The sequence below is a fragment of the Ranitomeya variabilis genome, chromosome 4, assembly GCF_051348905.1.
Source record: "Ranitomeya variabilis isolate aRanVar5 chromosome 4, aRanVar5.hap1, whole genome shotgun sequence".
Taxonomy (NCBI): domain Eukaryota; kingdom Metazoa; phylum Chordata; class Amphibia; order Anura; family Dendrobatidae; genus Ranitomeya; species Ranitomeya variabilis.
The window spans coordinates 338555963-338574882 of record NC_135235.1 but is presented as its reverse complement, the minus strand read 5'-3'; the positions used below and the strand labels follow the sequence as shown (position 1 = coordinate 338574882).

Here is an 18920-nt window from a genome sequence, read left to right as displayed (position 1 = left end):
ATGAAAGACGGACTAACGGCGTTTGTCCAGCACTGGGTGTAACCCTGGACCTCACTTCCCAGGCCAAGAAGGGTTAAGTGCCAGGTGCAGCCCTGGAAGCCGTCCAACTAAACCTCGGAGACCTGAGCATGTGAATAGTTAACTGTTTGTTTCCTCTGCTATGTTGCTGCTAGAATCCATTCGGGGTTAACTCTTAAAGGGATCCCTTTGTTGACCCGGGATCACTATTGTTTATTATTTTTGTTTGTTTTCTACATTTGCACAAGTTATCAAAGAACTGCTGAATCATGAACAATGCATGATACAAACTCCTTGTGTGTAGTTTGCACCTTCTTGAGGGTGCTCTCTACTGGTTTTACATAAAGACGGACTCTTTGCGAAGATACGGTTCTTGGAACCTGTACTGGAGTCCTTGCCGCATACGGACTTGCAGCTTGAAAAGTTGCACTACCTCATAGAGACTTGGTCCCCTCTTAAAGGGGATGTTCGCATCCTGCACTTATGAACAGTGTTGCCTTAAGATGGTTGAATGGCAATAATGTCCTGAAAAGAAAGTATTGATGATGTTGATATGTGAAAGTTAAATGTAACCAATTAGTTGATTGTAAGAAATGTTCAATAATGTTAATAGAAGAATGAGGACAGGAAGTGAACCCGTAGGGGTTAGTGGTGAGTCCTCTTAGGAGCCATATAGAGATGGCTCAATGATCTCAAACTGAAAGAAAAACATGTTCTATACTGTGTATAGTAGTGGAAGGACAGTAGGCTCGGGCAGAATGGGGCGGTCCTGTAAAAGAAAGGAGAGGCAGCAGGCCTGGAGCAGTTAGGACACGCGGTCCTGCAGACGTAAAGTAGGAGAATGTAGCACAGTTGCTTAAAGGGAACCTGTCACCCCCAAAATGGCTGGTGAGGTAAGCTCACCGGCATCAGGGGCTTATCTACAGCATTCTGTAATGCTGTAGATAAGCCCCCAATGTTACCTGAAAGAGGAGAAAAAGACGTTAGATTATACTCACCCAGGGGCTGCCCCGCTCTGGTCCGCGTCCGATGGGTGTCTCCGGTCCGCTCCGGCGCCTCCCATCTTCATTCCATGGCGTCCTCTTTGGGTCTTTACGCCGCGGCTCCGGCGCAGGCGTACTTTGTCTGCCCTGTTGAGGGCAGAGCAAAGTACTGCAGTGCGCAGGCGCCGGAAAGGTCAGAGAGGCCCGGCGCCTGCGCAATGCAGTACTTTGCTCTGCCCTCAATAGGGCAGACAAAGTACGCCTGCGCCGGAGCCGCGGCGCGAAGACCCGAAGAGGACGTCATGGAACGAAGATGGGAGGCGCCGGAGCGGACCGGAGACACCCATCGGACGCGGACCAGAGCGGGACCGCCCCTGGGTGAGTATAATCTAACGTCTTTTTCTCCTCTTTCAGGTAACATCGGCGGCTTATCTACAGCATTACAGAATGCTGTAGATAAGCCCCTGATGCCGGTGAGCTTACCTCACCAGCCATTTTGGGGGTGACAGGTGCCCTTTAAGCCTTATAATGTGTTATAAGAAGGTCTTTAGTGGATTCAGAGTGTACATCCTTAGAGGCAATGTTAAATTAATGTTTAAAAATTTTGCACATTTTTGTAACGTTCAAGTATCCTCACCTCCCATAAAGGGAAGCTCTGTTCAAATATGCTTATTGTTATTGCACTCACAAAAATTGTATGTCTTTTTGCTGACATGTATTGTTGTTTTCTTCCCAGTCCATGAGTACTGGATTTAACCGGGGGGGAGTGCAGCGCCCCAGAGTCCTGGTCGTTGCAGTACTGTGGCTCCGCCGCTAAGGGGGGCTATGGTATGTTTGATGGCACTGAAGGAGTTCATCTGACCAGGTATCGCATACACCAATACATTTCACAGTCGGGCCTCCAGGGGGAGCTAAGGGTACTATTCATTAGGCCACTCCTCACATACTGGTAAAACTGGGGGTCAGGCAGGAAGTTAGGGAGAAAGCTGACTGGGTTGGAACCAGGCAACACCTTGTGGCAGAGGGTGTTGCAGGGGAAGATTCGGTAGGGTCCCTGTCAGGGGTGGGATCCTGACAGAGGCCTGGCAAACAGAGAGAAAGCTACGGGACCGCGCCTGCACTTCATAACGGCGGTGCCCTAAGAAAGGACAAGAAGCGAGATTTATTGTGCTGAGTGAGAAACGAGATCAAAGCAAGAAGGAGAATACCAGTAGGAGTCGTGCTGTAAGATCGAGGCAACATCCTACTGAGGCATAAACAACCGGCGGCCGGGTACCCCTCGGCCCTGCGGCAGTGGGGGCGCTACACAAGCCCTTTCCACTTCCTGCCGACTTCAACTCAAAAATATTTAACAAATCCGTACATTCCTCAACCAAGAATCTGCAAAAACCCTAGTCCATGCCCTCATATCTCGCCTTGACTACTGCAACCTCCTGCTCTGTGGCCTCCCCTCTAACACTCTTGCACCCCTCCAATCTATTCTAAACTCTGCTGCCCGACTAATCCACCTGTCCCCCCGCTATTCCCCAGCCTCTCCCCTCTGTCAATCCCTTCACTGGCTCCCCATTGCCCAGAAACTCCAGTACAAAACCCTAACCATGACGTACAAAGCCATCCACAGCCTGTCTCCATACATCTGTGACCTCGTCTCCCGGTACTTACCTACACGCAACCTCCGATCCTGACAAGATCTCCTTCTCTTCTCCCCTCTTATCTCCTCTTCCCACAATCGTATACAAGATTTCTCTCGCGTATCACCCCTACTCTGGAACCCTCTACTCTCGCCTACCATCGAAACCTTCAAAAAGACCCACCTCTTCTGACAAGCCTACAACCTGCAGTAACCACCGATCGGCAAAACCGCTGCATGACCAGCTCTATCCTCGCTTACTGCATTCTCACCCATCCCTTGTAGATTGTGAGCCTTCGCGGGCAGGGTCCTCTCTCCTCCTGTACCAGTTATGACTTGTATTGTTTAAGATTATTGTACTTGTTATTATTATGTATACCCCTCCTTACATGTAAAGCGCCATGGAATAAATGGCGCTATAACAGTAAATTATAATAATGATGAGGTTTGCGCACATGTCGGGGAATTTTGGTCCACTCTTCACAGATCATCTCTAAATCACTAAGATTTTGAGGCTGTCGTGTGGCAACTCGGAGCTTCAACTCCCTCCATAAATTTTCTGTGGGATTAAGGTCTGGAGACTGGCTAGGCCACTCCATGACCTTAATTGTTTCTTTTTGAGCCACTCCTTTGTTGCCTTGGCTGTATGTTTTGGGTCATTGTCTTGTTGGAAGACCCAGCCACGACCCATTTTTAATGTCCGACGGAGGGAAGAAGGTTGTCACTCAGGATTTTATGGCACATTGCTCCATCCTTTCTCCCATTGATGAGTTGAAGTAGTCCTGTGACATTAGCAGAGAAACACCCCCAAAACATAATGTTTCCACCTCCATGCTTGACAGTGGGGACAGTGTTCTTTGGGTCATTGGCATTTACTTAACTCTGTGTTTGGAGGAAGAGAAATGCTGCCTAAGACCTCAATTTTTGTCTCATCTGACCGCAGCACCTTCACCCAATCTCTCACAGAATCATCCAGGTGTTCTCTGACAAACTTCAGATGGGTCTGCACATGTGCCTTCTTGAGCACGGGCACTGCAGGATTTTAAACCTTTATGGCGTAATGTGTTACCAATGGTTTTCTTGGTGACTGTGCTCCCAGCTGCCTTGAGATCATTAACCAATTACCCCTGTGTAGTTTTAGGCTGATCTCTCAGCTTCCTCATGATCAAGGATACCCCACGAGGAGAGATTTTGCATGATGCACCAACAGTTTTCTCCTTCTCACCCAGCATCTTACATATGGTTTTGTTGCCAATTCCTACGTTGTGCAGGTCTATGATCTTGTCCTTGACATCCTTATAAAGCTCTTTGGTCTTGCCCATGTTGTAGAGGTTAGTCTGACTGATTGAGTCTGTGAACAGGAGTCTTTTATAAAGGTGACTATGTAAGACAGCTGTAACGAGTTGATTAGGAGCGTCTAACTGGTCTGTAGGAGCCAGAACTCTTAATGGTTGGTTGGGTATGAAATACTTATTTCTCAATGCAAGATGCAAATAAATTTATATTATGTGATTTATTTATTTTTAATGTTAAAAATTAACCTACCCTTAAAATTATAGACTGGTCATGTCTTTGTCAGTGGGCAAACTTACAAAATTAGCAAGGGATCATTTACTTATTTTCCCCACTGTATATAATCTAGGGGCTCCAAGGCACGGTTACTTATCCTTGTGATCTTGGTCCTAATCTCCTTCATGTTGAAAAGCTTCAGAAAAAATATCCAGTCACAGTATCCTGGACTGTAAAGATTTAGGGTATGTGCACACGTTGCAGATTTCTTGCAGAAATTTCCTGAAGAAAACCAGAAATTTTCTGCAAGAAATCCGCTTTTTTTTTTTTGCGTTTTTTTTCCGTTGTTTTTTGCGTTTTTTTAGCATTCTGCAAGCGTAATTAGCTTGCAGAATGCTAAAGTTTTCCAAGCGATCTGTAGCATCGCTTGGAAAACTGACTGACAAGTTGGTCACACTTGTCAAACATAGCGTTTGACAAGTGTGACCAACTTGTTACTATAGATGCTGCTTTTGCAGCATCTATAGTAAAAGATAGAACGTTTAAAAATAATAAAAAAAATGCTTATACTCGCCCGCAGACATCAGATCTCCTCACCGGCGTCCATTCCTATAGCTGATGTGTGCGCGCAGGGCCTTCCATGACGTCACGGTCACGTGAGCGGTCTCGACCAATCACAGGACAGTGACGTCATTCGGCAAGGTCCTTCACCGCACACCAGCTACAGGAACCAGCCAGCGTGCAGCACAGAGGCGGGAACACTTCGGGGGACATCGAGGGTGAGTATAGGACTATTTTTTATTTTAATTCTTATTTTTTTACCAATTATATGGTGCCCAGTCCGTGGAGGAGAGTCTCCTCTCCTCCACCCTGGGTACCAACCGCACATAATCTGCTTACTTCCCGCATGGTGTGCACAGCCCCGTGCGGGAAGTAAGCAGATCAATGGACCCCTAGGTGTGCGGAATCCCCTGCAATTCCGCATTTTAATGAACATGTTGCTTTTTTTTCCGCGATGCGATTTTTTCGCGGAAAAAAAGGCTACATTTGCACAAGAAATGCGGAATACACTGTAAATAATAGGAGGCATATGTAAGCGTTTTTTTCGCGTTTTTATAGCGAAAAAACGCGAAAAATACTGAACGTGTGCACATGGCCTTACAGTGTCAAGAATCACCAAGCAGATGGCTGTCTTCAAAGACAACAGATAACATACGGTAGATATTAAGCCTTTAGAGTTTTTGCTATAACAGAATGCAGAACACCACCTCAATAAGTTTGTCTTTTTTTCTGCGACTAAAAATAATTGCCTTGCTTTGTTCCTGTGGAGTGAAGGTCTGCAGCAGCTCGCCCTCCAAAATGGCAATCTAAGGAGCAGATAAAATGTTCTCTCAAAGAGCACCTACCACCAGTCTGGGGCTGTCCATTTTATTCTACTTCCTTCCCAACATGACATACCGGTATATACAGTATCGAACTGGAGCACCTTGGGCCCACTATGTAGCTACACAGAAATAAATACAGGACCACCAATTGTGCGGTAAAACACGCTAATATCAGGGTATAATATCAGGTAGTACACGTCTTAATGATATAGCAGGGGTTGGCGCCCACATTTTGGTGCAAACTCAATGATAAATGTTCCCTGGTGTTTATTAACCACTAAGACAATATGTTATAGCACCAGGGTAGTGGAGGGGATTTTAGGACATCTCATTTACACACTGAGAAAATCCACAGCGGAAATTGACTGAAGCTGCAGATTTGACATAAAAAATGTGTCAATTTGTGCTGCAGATATTCCCCACAGATTTCATCCTTTCCAATACAAAGGACCAGGTCAGTGGAAAAGTGTGACATTACATAGTAGTAAGCGCAGCAATATCTGCACATTATCGGTGTGGATATTTCCTCTGTTTGCTGTGGGATTTCTATTGTAGACATTGTGCAGCAAATACATTATGTGAATGCCCCCTCTTCTAGTGGTGCGGGTCCTAAATCATGCATGTATGAATGGCATTGAAGTAATATCTAAGGAGCTTTCCCAAACACCCCCATACACATTTTACAGAAATCTCTTCGCCACCTAGGAGGCTATGGGGGGGCTCATCTACTATATAATTGTCTAATTTAGTCTGTGACGGAAATCCCGCGTCGCTGATTGGTTGCGCTCCGGCCGACAGGCGCAGTCCGGGCGCGAATTGGTGTGGGATTTGAACCACGCTTTGCTGATTAGTTGCGCCCGGCTGGCCGCGACCAATCAGCGATATTGGCGCGGGATTTAAACACCGCTTTCGTTCAGTTGTGCTAAGTTCTATGAGCAATAAAATTTAATGATGATGTATATATTTTACCCGGAAAATCCTGTGTATTCATTGCATTATTTTTAAATCTTCATAAATAAACTACATACATATTCTAGACTACCCGATGCGTTAGAATCAGGCTACCATCTAGTATTGTATATAACAGGCTATGTGAGGGCTCTTACAGTATATATGGGGACTGTGTGCGGGCTCATACTGTGTGATGTATATTTCTTTCTTTCTGCCATTGTGGATTTCTACGTACACAAATAAGAAACAACAAATTCACTTTAATCCCAGTACTTGAAAAGCCTAAGGCTGAATTCACACGTCCGTGAGTCGTACCATCCCACTGAATCGGTATGATCTTTTTCTCAGGTGGCTTACTAGTTGTATCTTAGTTACTTCTGGGTTTTTTCACTGCAGAGCTGTTTTTACTTCCAAGACCATAAATTAAAACCTATAGAAGATCAAATGTTTTATTCATGTTCAGTCATGAGACACTGATGCAAACTGTAAGCAAATCGGAAGCCTTCAGATCTGCATCCAGGTCTCTGAGTCTGATCCCCAAATCCGATCACAATAGCATCTGCTCTGAGGCTCATAGATCTCAGTCAGATCTGGGGTTTTCAGAGATGGATGAATACCTCCATTCTACTATATGGGTCTGACTGCTGAGAAAAAAATGATATAGATGGGTGACGGTAGCCTCACCATCCACTACAGACACCAGGCTGTGCTCAGGTGAGTTTGTCTGGTGGAACATGATGATGTCACAATGGAGGATGTGTCGTTATATTTGTGTTCTGAAGTAAATGTATTGAAAACGTCTAAGAGAAAGCGTCACCTTGATCAGCCATGACTATGAGCTTCACACTTCTTCTTTTAGCCATTGTCATCACAACGGCTTCCTGCTGCTTTCAGTGTAATTCAGAAATTGTGGATTTATTTAAAAGAATCACCAATGACGCCATACCCACCCACATACAAGACCCCAGACTTCAGAAGAGGGCGGACGCTCTGATGACGGGCATGGCCAGCAATTTCTTTAAAGACTATGCTGTAAAGCACTTTGCTGGTATCATAGGTATGTATCAGTGAGAGGATTAATGACGTTACTATAGTGCTGCGCTCTGCTCTGTATTATTGGTATTACTATAGTGGACCTTTTACATTTAGAAGCATTGTGAGTGTACAAAAAGTTATGAGGTAGTCAATGTGTATTTGTGATGCTCTAAAAAATTCTTTACATTAGTTTATTATTAGTGGTGAGCGAATAGTGAAATATTCGGGAAAATCGGCACAAATAATTTCTAATATGTGTGTATTCATACTGAATAATGTATCCAATGCAAGCCAATGGAAAAGCCAACTATTTTTCTGCTGAACCCAACAAACAGGTCTGGGGGCCTGAGAACAAAGCTGAAATTGATGGGAAAGAGCTAATACTAAATGAGAACAGCATGAAGAAGATGCCTGCCTGCCTTTCTGACTCACATATGGTATTTGGGAATAATGTCAGACTATTGCGCCGGTTTTACGGAATTTTAAAACGACCTACCAAACCAAACCAAAAATTTGGTTTAAAGGGAAAAATGTTAAGAAACATTATTTCCTTCATAATTACATGTATATAACGCAAAATAAAATAATTTTAAAAAAATTACATCTCCCCTTTAGCATATGTTCACACAAGGCGTTTTGCCTTTAGTTTTTCATTTAACATTTGTGAGGGCTCACACGCCTATATTTGGGAGGTTTCTCATGCCAAATAGCAAGATAGTGGACTACATATTCCCCATCACTTTACGACAGATAAAATGTGCCCATTTGAATTTTGGTCTTCACCCGTGACCACCACCATGCCATTATGCAGCACTCTCTTGACATTTTCAGAGGGCCACCATGTGCTGTGAAACCTGCATTTTGTAAGGTCCACAGTTGATTTTTGCCACCAGATCCCAATGGAGCCACTGTCATAGTGGATGAGGCCGCTGTAAGGTGAATATAATACAGGAGTTCGAGGAGCTGTATGATCAATGTCAGTAAATTGGATTCTACCAGACCCCAAAAGCATTAGAATTAAATACTGAATACAGTGTATGCAAGCGAGGGCCTGTATTGTGGTCAGTCTGTCCGGCCTGAAACCCATGTCAGGAACATGTATAAACCTCATTTTACTTGGAAGCACAGACAGGAGTGCCACTGACCAATCTGTGATAGAAACTTCATTCCAGTTCACCCAGTTGTTCTATGCTCATACACCTGGGGCTCAGACACTGGCCTCACATCAAGGGGGCTCAACAGGACTGGATTTTCCTTTTCTTTTTTCAAACGAAAATACAGTGCATACAAAAGAAACATTTACATGGTCGACATGACCCAGTTGATAGATTTCAACTGCACTAAGCAGTCTTAATCTCAATCTTAATCTCAATTCGCAGACACGATGTTTCGGGCTGTAGGCCCTTGTCAGTGCGAAGCATGAGAACTGATTTGGCTAGGTGAGAGGCTCTGGACTGGGTTCTAAGGGGTAACGTTTCTCCTCATGGAGAAACGTTACTCCTTAGACCTATATATATATATATATATATATATATATATATAATAAAAAAAAATGTACAAGGTATAACGCAGATGTTCTTAATTCACTTAATTAGATGTTACTTATAGCAAGTAAAAAACAATAGAATGACATTACAAAACTGCACACTACTAGTATCCATGAATTTTTCCACAGTGCAAGTGAACATTTTTATATCTATATCTATCTATCTATCTATCTATCTATCTATCTATCTATCTATCTATCTATCTATCTATCTTTATATATACACAGTACAGACCAAAAGTTTGGACACACCTCATTTAAAGATTTTTCTGTATTTTCATGACCATGAAAATTGTAAATTCACACTGAAGGCATCAAAACTATGAATTAACACATGTGGAATTATATACTTAGTTTCAGTTGTGTCACACTTTTTTGTTATGTCTTATATTCTAGGTTCTTCAAAGTAGCCACCTTTTGCTTTGATGACTGCTTTGCACACTCTTGGCATTCTTTTGATGAGCTTCAAGAGGTAGTCACCGGGAATGGTCTTCCAACAATCTTGAAGGAGTTCCCAGAGATGCTTAGCACTTGTTGGCCCTTTTGCCTTCACTCTGCGGTCCAGCCCACCCCAAACCATCTCGATTGGGTTCAGGTCTGGTGACTGAGAAACCCAGGTCATCTGGCGTAGCACCCCATCACTCTCCTTCTTGGTCAAATAGCCCTTACACAGCCTGGAGGTGTGTTTGGGGTCATTGTCCTGTTGAAGAATAAATGATGGTCCAACTAAACGCAAACCGGATGGAATAGCATGCCGCTGCAAGATGCTGTGGTAGCCATGCTGGTTCAGTATGCCTTCAATTTTGAATAAATCCCCTACAGTGTCACCAGCAAAGCACCCCCACACCATCACACCTCCTCCTCCATGCTTCACGGTGGGAACAAGGCATGTAGAGTCCATCAGTTCACCTTTTCTGCGTCGCACAAATACACGGTGGTTGGAACCAAAGATCTCAAATTTGGACTCATCAGACCAAAGCACAGATTTCCACTGGTCTAATGTCCATTCCTTGTGTTCTTTAGCCCAAACAAGTCTCTTCTGCTTGTTGCCTGTCCTTAGCAGTGGTTTCCTAGCAGCTATTTTACCATGAAGGCCTGCTGCACAAAGTCTCCTCTTAACAGTTGTTGTAGAGATGTGTCTGCTGCTAGAACTCTCTATGGCATTGACCTGGTCTCTAATCTGAGCTGTTGTTAACCTGCAATTCTGAGGCTGGTGACTCGGATAAACTTATCCTCAGAAGCAGAAGTGACTCTTGGTCTTCCTTTCCTGGTGCGGTCCACATGTGAGACAGTTTCTTTGTAGCGCTTGATGGTTTTTGCCACTGTACTTGGGGACACTTTCAAAGTTTGCCCAATTTTTCGGACTGACTGACCTTCATTTCTTAAAGTAATGATGGCCACTCGTTTTTCTTTACTTAGCTGCTTTTTTCTTGCCATAATACAAATTCTAACAGTCTATTCAGTAGGACCATCAGCTGTGTATCCACCAGACTTCTGCACAACACAACTGATGGTCCCAACACCATTTATAAGGCAAGAAATGCCACTTATTAAACCTGACAGGGCACACCTTTGAAGTGAAAACCATTCCCAGTGACTACCTCTTGAAGCTCATCAAGAGAATGCCAAGAGTGTGCAAAGCAGTCATCAAAGCAAAAGGTGTCTACTTTGAAGAACCTAGAATACAAGACATAATTTCAGTTGTTTCACACTTTTTTGTTAAGTATATAATTCCACATGTGTTAATTCATAGTTTTGATGCCTTCAGTGTGAATGTACAATTTTCATCGTGATGAAAATACAGAAAAATCTTTAAATGAGAAGGTGTGTCCAAACTTTTGGTCTGTACTCTGTGTATATATATATAATCAAACACCAACATTATGAAAAACAGATGCAAAAAATGTAGAAATAAGAAAAATTGATTAAATTATACACCAGAATAAACCCCCAAAGTGTATTTAATAATAACATGATATAAATGTACCATGTTAAAAGTGAATATGAATTTTTCCAAGTAAAGTACTATTATAAAATTTATATAAAAAATAGTTCTATATAATTAGTGTTTTAATTATTATTGTAATTTTTCTAAATCTTTATTTCAACATTATAAAGAAAAATTATAAACAGGTAAAAACTTAAAGGGAACCTGTCACCTGAATTTGGCGGGAACAGTTTTGGGTCATATGGGCGGGGTTTTCGGGTGTTTGAATCACCCTTTCCTTACCCGCTGGCTGCATGCTGGCCGCAATATTGGATTGAAGTTCATTCTCTGTCCTCCCGAGTACACGCCTGCGCAAGGCAATATTGCCTTGCTCTCATTTACCACGCTGTTCTGGCGGCTTTTTGAAGAGGATTATCTCTGCACAAGGGACAAAAAAAAACCACATGTATCTATCCCATATGAGAGACCATAGTGAGTTAGCCATAAAATAAAGCAAGCTAGCAAACGGCTGCACGTTTTCACAGGTAAAACACCAGCAATTACTTGATACATACTCATAGAAAAAGATATATATTCTCTCCTACATACAATTTTAGTCCAACTTTCAGAAAAGTTAGGGTTAAAAGGCGGTAAATTGTTATACTTGTTATAAACAAATCTGATACACAATTGCATCATAAATAAATAAATAATTAAATAACATATCACTGTTACGACCGCACATACTTACAGTACCTGCCTTCTTCTATCCCTCGGCGCGCTCCCGTCTCTGTCCCACGCCTCTCTGCTTCTTTATTCTCTGGGTCGTGGCGTTTAGTTCTTCCGCGCATGCACAGTCGCGTTTCCTGCGCCGCACAGACTCCTGGGAGGTCGCGACCCGATGGCTCCGCCCCAACATGGCGACGCCCATTGGGTATTTCTTCCCGGCGTCTTCCCAGGTAAGACGCCTTTGCTTTGTAGGTTTCTCTGTACTTCTCGTCAGCGTACCTATGTCCTAGGCTCCCTGGTCTCAGTACCTTTCTCTGTTTGTGCCCGCCCTGCACTCCTGCCTTGTCTGTCCTGTGTCTCCGCTGTGCCTGCCCTGCGTTCCTGCCTTGTCTGCCCTGTGGTGTCTCCGCCGTGTCTGCCCTGCATTCCTGCCTTGTCTGCCCTGTGTCTCCGCCGTGTCTGCCCCGTGTCTCCACCGTACCTTCTCCGTGTTCCAGTTCCCTTCAGTCTTTCTACTTTCCTCTTCTTTTGTTTTCAGTAGCCGTCCATTTGGCTCCAGATGTTGTGTCTCCATCCCCCCTGGGCCTGCTCCTAATGCTCCCTGTATAGGGGGTGGTTCCATCTGGTCCGCTCGTCCTCGGGGGTTCTGGAGTCACGACCCAGAGGGTCCACTCTCGGGTTCTTCTCCGAATCCTTACAATCATTATCTTAAATAAAAATTGTGCATCGTGTATTACTAAAACATTAATACTCTATGTGCTGCACAAGAGGGAAAAAGTTATATAAAAATACAAAGTGTATAATTATACACAAAATTTAAATCTATTATTTTCCCTTAATAGTGTGACATAATATCCTTTCGTAAATTTAATTCCTTAGGTGTATTTGTGTCCAACCGAAATATCCACCAAGATTCTCTGTGCCTCAGTATTTTCTCAAAATCCCCTCCTCTCCTCCTATTTTTGATTTAATTTTCAATTATATAGAACTTAAGCATGCTGGTGTTTCCCTTATGCATTTTTATAAAATGTTTTGCAGCTTGTGGCATATGTGCAGATAAATTATTTTTCTTAATGTCATTGAGATGTTCCGTGAACCTTACATATGCATGTCTTTGTGCTCCCAATATACTTCAATTTACACTGTGTGCATTTGATGGTATAACCTACACATTTAGATTCACAGTTTACAAAAGAACCAATTTTAAAATGTTCCTTATTATCTGCGTTTCCAAATGAATCACAATTTTTAGCATCAGGACATAATTTGCTATTTATCCTACCACACTTAAAAAATCCATTGAAAGAAAGCCACTGCCCACGCATGTTATTACTCTCAGGTTTCCAAAGGTTTGGTGATAAAATATCACCCAGTGACTTAGGGTACTGTCACACTCTGCAACTTTCCAACGATCACGACCAGCGATACGACCTGGCCGTGATCGTTGGAAAGTCGTTGTGTGGTCGCTGGGGAGCTGTCACACAGACCGCTCACCAGCGACCAACGATGCCGAAGGCCCCGGGTAACCAGGGTAAACAACGGGTTACTAAGCGCAGGGCCGCGCATCGTAAAAGTAAAAAAAAACAAACAGTACATACTCACATTCTGGTGTCCGTCAGGTCCCTCGCAGTCTGCTTCCCGCTCTGACTGAGTGCCGCCGTAAAGTGAAAGCAGAGCACAGCGGTGACGTCACCCCTGTGCTCTGCTCTTACTTTACGGCCGGCAGTCAGTCAGAGCGGGAAGCAGACTGCGAGGGACCTGACGGACACCGGAATGTGAGTATGTACTGTTTGGTTTTTTTTACATTGGTACATTGGTTTTTACGATGGTAACCAGGGTAAACATCGGGTTACTAAGCGCGGCCCTGCGCTTAGTAACCCGATGTTTACCCTGGTTACAAGCGAACGCATCGTTGGATCGGTGCCACACACACCGATCCAACGATGACAGCGATGACAGAGATCCAGCGACGAAAGAAAGTTCCAAATGATCTGCTACGACGTACGATTCTCAGCAGGGTCCCTGATCGCTGCTGCGTGTCAGACACAGCGATATCGTATGGATATCGCTGGAATGTCACGGATCGTACCGTCGTAGCGACAAAAGTGCCACTGTGAGACAGTACCCTTAGCCCTTTGTGCAACCACCCTACAGTTATTATTTAGCATACTATACAATTCTTTATACAATTCTTTATCTTCTGTTAATATACATAAATTATCAAAATAATTTTTTTTATTGTATGAAACTGCCTGCTAGAACTCAAAACTAGTGTTGATGGTGTCTTTTACATTAGTTTTTTTTATGTGATTCATCAATTATGGTATGTGGTTTATATCTTTCTTTTTTGTTGTGCCCTATTTGTCTACCCCTTTTAATCATACACTCCTTGTAGCCTCTTTTATGCAATCTATTGTTTATGATGGTATTTTCCTTCTCCAATGCATTTTCCGTGTTGCAATTTCCTTGACCAATCTGCACAAGCCTACGCACTTCTTCTGGAAACTACACAGCCAGGCAGAATATATCTTTTGCATGGTTTTGAGCAACAATGGAGTAATTACAGGATATGTAGCAGAGAGTGTGGAGGTCTGTGGAGTGCATTACTCAGGTGACAGGCAGTGCTACAGAGCTCAGGTAGAGGTCTTAGCGTGGCAATGACCATGTTCCAAAATGTGTAAGGCTGCGGCCAGAATAGGTCTGTGGTGCGTATTAACCCAGTCTCTTAGATGTGCTTAAAATGTACAGAAACTCGCCCTTATACCATTACCATTTTTTGTAAGGACCCAAATTTAGAAAATGTAAGGGAAGCGACAGTTTAATTAATAATAATAATCTTTATTTATATAGCGCCAACATATTCCGCAGCGCTTTACAGTTTAACAGTTTCAAACACAAGAGTCATGGGTAACAATGTTAACAATACAGTAATAAAGCAAAATACAGTAAGACAAAATAAAATAAATAAATAGAGACACAAGTCTCATTTAGGAGCCTGGAAAAGTCATCATTGGTCTTTGGCCAGCACCGGACAATGTAAATTGCTAACAAATATGTATGCCCTATCTAACTAATAATTTGTAAACAGATATACTGTATATACTGACAAGGGACAACTGCACGCTGTGCTGGGACAACAAACTGTACGTGGTTGCTGACTGTTGTGTCTGTGCAACTGCAGGTTCTGGGCAGGAGGCATCGGTGTCTCCTGCCTGGACAGCAGTTTGGGAACGACGTAACACATGGGAAGGGCCAGTGGTTTCAACCTCAGACACACATTTTGTACCCAGGCGTTCCATCCACCTTCTGGGGTGCTGCGTATATGAGCAAGATACGGTGTATGCGAACAGAGGTTTTATGTCAAATTTCCCCTTATAAAGGGATGTGTGGGTAATAATAATAATAATCTTTTTTATATAGCGCCATCATATTCCGCAGCACTTTACAGTTTAACAGTTTCAAACACAACAGTCATATGTAACAACTTTAGTAATACAATAATTAAAGCAAGATAAGACGACCTTGCTCGTGAGAGCTTATAATCTACAATGAGGTGGGGGAGATACAAAGTACAGGTGTGTATTTACAATGATGTATTTACAATGATGGTCCAGCCATCTTCAGGGGATGGGGGATAGATGGAAGTAGACACACACACAAACTTAAAATGACTTTGATTAGGGAACGTGATAGGCCGCTCTGAACAAATGTGTTTTGAAGGAGCCCCTAAAACTATGCAAATTGTGAATGGTCCTAATATCTTGGGGTAGAGCATTCCAGAGGATTGGCGCAGCACAGGAGAAGTATTGGAGTCGGAGGTACGGATTAGTGCAGAGGTTAGTCGAAAGTCGTTTGCAGAGCGCAGAGGTCGGTTAGGCCGATAGACAGAAATGAGGTAGGAGATGTAAGGGGGTGCTGCACTGTGGAGAGCTTTGTGGGTGAGAACAAGTACTTTGAATTGGATTCTATAATGAATGAGCCGCCAGTGTAATGAATGGCGAAGAGCGGACACGTCTGAATACCGATTAGCTAGATGGACAACCCTGGCTGCTGCATTAAGGATAGACTGGAGAGGGGAAAGTCGAGTGAGGGGGAGGCCAATTAATAGAGCATTGCAGTAGTCCAGGCAGGAGTGGATCACAGCGACAGTGAGGGTTTTTGCTGTTTCCATGGTGAGAAAAGGGCGGATTCTAGAGATGTTCTTTAGGTGTAGCGGCAAGAGATTGTATATGGGAAGTGAAGGAGAGATCGGAGTCAAATATAACACCCAGACAGCGCGCCTGCTCCCGGGGTGTTATTATGGTGCCACCCACGGAGAGGGAAATGTCAGATTTAGGGAGGTTGGTAGATGGCGGGAGCAGAAGAAGTTCAGTTTTGGAGAGGTTGAGTTTCAGATAGAGTGCGGACATGATGTTGGAGACTGCGGACAGATAGTCACTGGCATTCTGTAGTACACTGGGGGTAAGGTCAGGGAATGACGTGTATAGTTGTGTGTCATCAGCATAAAGATGGTACTGAAAGCCAAATCTGCTGAAGGTCTGGCAATTGGGGCCGTGTAGAGGGAGAAGAGAAGGGGGGCCAAGGAATGAGCCCTGAGGTACCTCAACAGCAAGAGGAAGAGGAGATGAAGTGGAGCCAGCGAACAAAACACTGAAGGAGCGGTAAGAAAGATAGGAAGAGAACCAGGAGAAAGCAGTGTCCTTAATGCCTAGTGACTGGAGCCTAGAGAGTAGGAGATGGTGGTCAACAGTGTCGAAAGCTGCAGAAAAGTCAAGAAGAATGAGCAGAGAGTGGTCACCGTTACATTTTGCTGTCAGAAGGTTATTGGTCACTTTGATGAATGCAGTTTCTGTCGAATGTAGGGGGCGGGAGCCGGACTGTCAAGAGTCTAGGAGGGAGTGAGTGGAGAGGTGACGGGTAAGGTGGGAGTAGACTAGGTGCTCAAAGAGTTTAGAGATGAAGGGGAGATTGGAGACTGGTCTGTAGTTATATGTGCAGGATGGATCGAGAGAGGGTTTCTTTAATAATGGAGTAATGATAGAGTGTTTGAAGGAGGAGGGGAAAATGCCTGAGGAGAGGGAGAGATTAAAGATTGTAGTTAGGTGAGTTGTGACGACTGGAGAGAGAGACTGGAGGAGATGAGAGGGAATGGGGTCAGTAGTGCATGAAGTTGGATGAGCAGAAGAGAGGAGCCTATAGACTTCTTCTGTGATGGGATCAAATGTGGAGAGTGAGCCAGGAGGAATGCAGGGAGGGATGGGAGTCACTGAACTTGGTGGTTGGGAGCGGATTTCCTGACGGATGTTATCTATGTTCTCTATAAAGTGGGAGGCCAGGTCATCAGCACAAAAATGTCTGTGATAGGGGCTTGTGCTTTTGGCCTGAGGAGGGAGTGAAAGGTGTCAAAAAGTTTCTTGGGGTTGTTGGATAGTGAGGAGATCAGGGTGGTGTAGTAGGTCTGTTTGGCAAAGTGAAGGGCAGAGTTTTAGGTTTTTAACATAAATTTGAAGTGTATGAAGTCTTCTGGTGTGCAAGTTTTCCTCCAAAAGCGTTCAGCACACCTAGAGCATCGCTGGAGAAATCATGTTTGCAATGTGAGCCAGAGCTGTTTCACTCTGTGTTTGGAGGTTCTGAGGTGAGGGGCGCTACTTGGTCCAGGGTGCTTCTGAGAGTGTCATTGTAGTGGTGTACAGCCAGATCAGGACAGGAAATAGAGGAGATTGGGGACAGTGATGAGTGTAGGGAGTCTGAAAGTGTATGAGGGTTAATGGCTTGTAGATATCTGACTAAATGGTAGGTAGGAAAGTGCTGGGGTGGGCGAGGATTTGTGAGCGTGAAAGAGAGAATGTTGTGGTCAGAGAGCGGAAGTAGTGAGTTATTTAGGTAGGAGATTGAACTGAGACGGACAAAGACCATGTTAACAGTGTTACCGTCCTTGTGTGTCTCAGAGGTTGAGAGCTGTGAGAGGCGGAGAGAAGTGGTTAGTGATAGAAGCTGGGACGCAGATGTGGAAGTGGGGCTGTTGATGGGGATGTTGAAGTCTCCCAGGATAAGGGTTGGGAGTTCTGAGGACATAAAGTGCGGCAACCAGGCTGAGAAATGATCCAGGAAGTGGGTGGCTGAGCCTGGGGGCCGATATATGACCGCTACTCTGAGGGAGAGGGGAAGAAAGAGCCTGATGGTGTGGACCTCAAAAGAAGGGAATGAGAGTGACGGAACTGGGGGGATGACCTGGAAATTGCATTATGGGGACAGGAGTATGCCAACTCCACCACCAGGTCTGGGTAAGATTTTAGAGCTAGCAGCATATATATAGAGCATGTTTCATTACTCATATTATTATTCTGTGTAAGGCTGAGACATGAAGAATTGTGTGGAACATATTAATGCAGTTATGTTCCAAAATGACCAAGTGCAGATGCAAAAATCAACATCAGGCTACCAGATACACGCTTAAAGAGACCGTGAGAAGGGCAACACAATAAAAAAGTTATAATAATAGAATATATAGAGATTGAAAGTAGAAATTTTACCATTGCACAGTGTGCAAAGATTTCAAAAAATTAGCCAAGGGGTCGCTCTCAGACCAGCTGAAAGACGCCGTAATGGGGATGTCACAATACTCTTAGCAGTTATTACAAGTGGTAGAGATAGAGGGTACAAGTTTCACCATCGCACAATGTGCAAAGATTTCAAAAAGTACAAAACAATACCCAAGTGGGGTATACATAGATGAACACTAAGAACTTGTTGCAGGAGGAGGAGTTGATTTCCTAAACAAAATGGTTTTGGATGGTAAGGGATGGATGTTAATACAACTTCCAAAAAAACATTTGGCCTGCATTTACATAACATTGCTGTCATCCGTAGGGCTTACAAAGTCAGAGAAAATCCAGCCCTTGTTATAGAAGAGTCAGCCTGTCTGCATTTTCCACTGACAGGCATGTGCGCCTATCCGTTATGATTGCACCTGCTGAACTAAAAACCCGCTCAGACAAAACACTCGCGGCAGGGTATGGCAGCACCTCCAAGGCATACAAGGAGAAGTAGGGCCAAGTGTGCAGCTTGAACAATCAATAGTTAAAGGACATTGAAGAATCAGGAAGGACCCTGGTATGGTCACTTAAGTAGTCCTTCACCACCTTGGTCAACTTCTACCTCCTCGTCAGTTACACCCACAGATAGACCTTGCTGATGGAACGGTCTC

At 43.9% G+C, this 18920-nt stretch overlaps 1 protein-coding gene across 3 annotated transcripts in view; it reads left to right on the top strand.

The window, feature by feature from the left end:
- Window positions 1-7238: 7238 nt before the first annotated feature.
- The window catches only part of IZUMO2 (IZUMO family member 2), a 75113-nt gene continuing 63431 nt past the window's right edge, over window positions 7239-18920 (top strand). For all 3 annotated transcript variants that reach the window (XM_077257523.1, XM_077257524.1, XM_077257522.1), the window contains exon 1: window positions 7239-7533. In XM_077257523.1, coding sequence (XP_077113638.1) covers window positions 7305-7533 — 229 coding nt within the window. In that variant the 5' untranslated portion in view covers window positions 7239-7304. The remainder of the gene's footprint in view (window positions 7534-18920) is intronic.